The sequence below is a fragment of the Lactuca sativa genome, chromosome 4 (genome assembly GCF_002870075.4).
Source record: "Lactuca sativa cultivar Salinas chromosome 4, Lsat_Salinas_v11, whole genome shotgun sequence".
NCBI classification, from domain to species: Eukaryota; Viridiplantae; Streptophyta; class Magnoliopsida; order Asterales; family Asteraceae; genus Lactuca; species Lactuca sativa.
This window is the reverse complement of record NC_056626.2, coordinates 24125504-24128652: the sequence shown is the minus strand read 5'-3', so window position 1 is coordinate 24128652 and position 3149 is coordinate 24125504. Positions and strand designations below refer to the sequence as shown.

The following is a 3149-nucleotide window of genomic DNA, read 5'->3' as shown; positions in this document are numbered from 1 at the left end:
GCTTTTATTTGTATCAAGTATTTGTAAGATATGTAGATAGGAAGCAAAGAAAAATATATTTATAGAAAGCATGAGAAAATACTAACTATCTAGAGAGCATGATTAAAAACAAATAATAAATTATCTTGAATGGCACATAATTTAATAGAAAAAAATTATGTCAGATTTAAATTTTACCACAACACTTTTCTTTCTTATCTGTTTACATTTAAAAAAAAAAAAATCCTTGAATGTCACAAGGATTATAATTAAGTTTTCACATAAAAATAGATAAAAACTGAAAATGCGTTTTAATTATAAGGACTAAATATGTAATATGTTAGTATTCTAATAAAAAAATCACGAAATCAACTCATATGTCACTGTCTAAATAACAACACCCTATATTGAAATCGTGGGCACCAATCACGAAAAAAGAAATCCTCATTCGTCTTTAGTGCAGGTCATTATATAGTTATATATATACAAGCTAGGCATATATACCCATATTACCATATATGTGTATGGCCATTTCTCATAGATTCAATCAGTACCTCTTTGACATATTTTTATAGAAAGAGGAAAATGAAATACGATGAGATTTTTGCTCGAAGCTTTAGTCGACACGACCAGAGAAGATTCGGGTATGGTGCATTGGTTGCTTGTATTATAGTCACATGTTGTTTGTGCACCGTGTTCAAGCCTTACCTCGGCCCTTTACCTGTTTGTAAGTCGCGATATATATTTCAAGTTTCTCAATTTTTTTATATCGCTACCATGCCAAAGGTTTTTACTCACCCATAATCCATGTATTTTTCAAGGTGTTAATCACTTATAAGAATAATGAGTTTTGTTTCATATACACATTTCATCACTGTATTTTCAGTTTTTTTGTATTTACGGCTTATCATTGAACTTGTTAACATTGTTCAAAAATTAGAATTATAACCAAATTTTGAAATTTTTATTTTTATTTTTTATACATCCTTATGAGTTGATTTTGTGGTTTTGTCATAGCGAATCTAAGGTTGACGTTGGTTGATGGGCTCAAATTGATGATGGTTTCCGAAAGAGCCACCAAACCCTTGGAAGCTTGTAAGTACAAGGTCACATAATTAATAGTTGAAAATCATGCCAACTATTTTTTTAAATCTTTTTTTAGCAAAAGATGATCCAACAAACAAATTAACTTTGATTTTATTATTAGATGTTGAAATAGAAGAAACGAAGCAAATTTGCAACACCTCAAAACAAAGATCAGATAGTTGTGAGATGAAGGGCGATGTAAGAATTCAAGGGAATTCCTCCACCATTTTTGTGTTATCTTCGCACCGAAAAAATGCCTCATGGACCATAAAGCCTTATGCTCGTAAAGGTGACATAAGTGCAATGGAAAGTGTAACAAACTTTACTGTCAAAGTGATCCAAGAAAAAATTGAAACCATGCCCACATGCACCAAATCTCACAATGTACCAGCCATAGTCTTTTCAGTTGGTGGTTACGCCGGTAACAATTTTCATGCCTTTACAGATGTCATCATCCCTCTTTACGAAACTTCTCGAGAATTCAATCGTGAAGTGAAGTTTCTCGTGGCCAATAAACGGTCTGGATGGACTAGAAAATTCCAAGAAGTATTAGATAAATTATCGAGGTACGAAATCATTGATATTGACGAAGGAAATGAAGTACATTGCTTCCCGAGTATGATTGTGGGTCTTAGAAAAGATGAAGGAAAAGAGCTATACACTAACTCGGTGAAGGATTTCACAAGGTTCTTGAGAAGTTCCTATTCATTAGAGCGATCAACCGCTATAAAGTTAACAAATGATTATGCCAAAAAACCTCGGCTCCTTATAGTTTCAAGAAAAAAAACAAGAACTTTCACGAATGTGAAAGACGTGGTTCATGCAGCACAAGATATAGGATTTGAGGTGGTTGTGGCTGAGATGAATGCAAATCTTACGCAAGTTTCAAGGCTTGTAAACTCATGTGATGTGATGATGGGAGTTCATGGTGCTGGGATAACCAATATGCTTTTTCTTCCTGAAAATGGTGTGTTGATACAAGTCGTTCCAATAGGCAACATGGATTGGATAGCAAACACTTATTTTGGAGTGCCTTCAGCGACAATGGGTTTGAAGTACTTGGAGTATAAGATAAACAAAATGGAAAGCACTTTGATAGAGAAATATTCACTTAATCATCAGGTGTTCATGGATCCAATTTCAATTCAAAAGAAAGGTTGGGATCCTTATAAATCAATTTATTTGGATAAACAAAATGTAATGCTCAATGTGACTAGATTCAAAGATACACTATCAAAAGCCCTTGAACTTCTCCATTCGTAGAATTATTTCTTTTTTGTTTCATGTAATAGCAATCAAAGTTAAGATTTTTTGTTTTAGATAAACAGATGTTTAGCTATGATTGAGTATATATTATTAGCAAGGGTTAATGTTGCTAAATAGACTTGTTAGTTTATTGTCTATTTTATACATTATGTATAGTTTAGGATCCCTTATGTAACATTTCCATGCAATGAAAAACCCTAACAAAAGGGGTCTTTTACACGGTTAACATGGTATCAAGCTAGAGTTTAGCTATGATCGAGTATATACCCTCTTGTCCCCTCACGTCCGATCTCTCAAAAGCATTCCCAAACACAAAAAATGGTTGCCTGCCTCACTCACTCTCGTTGATTTGTATAGCCGACTGTTTCTCCCTACAACCACCTTCATCGTTGTTCTCTACAGCCTCCTGCCGATGCCACCATCATCGTTTCTCTCTACAACCTCTTACCGATCCCTGGTTGAGTTTTCAACTGGCTTCCGTCACTTCTGTCTGCCAACATTCGTAGCTGCTACTTTCTGTCTCAGTGGCACTTGATGATTCTATATTCATGAGCCCCAATTATGTCCACACTTTTGGCCTCATCCTCATCCACGGTTCCATATAAACTATCATTGGTTTATTCTCTCACTAATATCTACAACCAATTTAGTTTCTAATTAAATGTTGATGGTTCTAAGTATAAAATGTGGAGGCAAATTTTCTCCAACATGTGTCGGGGTACCATAAGTTATGGACATATCAAGGGTACATCTAAACCTACTAGTGAAGATGATGAAGAATGGCACTCTGTAGATGCTCATCTCAAGGCTTGATTCTA

The 3149-nt window shown here is 34.5% G+C and overlaps 1 protein-coding gene across 1 annotated transcript; it reads left to right on the top strand.

The window, feature by feature from the left end:
• Nucleotides 1–512: 512 nt before the first annotated feature.
• Nucleotides 513–2550, top strand: LOC111888797 (alpha-1,3-arabinosyltransferase XAT2). The gene is made up of 3 exons (XM_023884905.3): nucleotides 513–706; nucleotides 997–1074; nucleotides 1187–2550. Exons 1-3 carry the CDS (start codon nucleotides 565–567, stop codon nucleotides 2326–2328), a joined length of 1362 nt encoding a protein of 453 aa, XP_023740673.1. The 5' UTR covers nucleotides 513–564; the 3' UTR covers nucleotides 2329–2550.
• The last annotated feature ends 599 nt before the right edge of the window (nucleotides 2551–3149 follow it).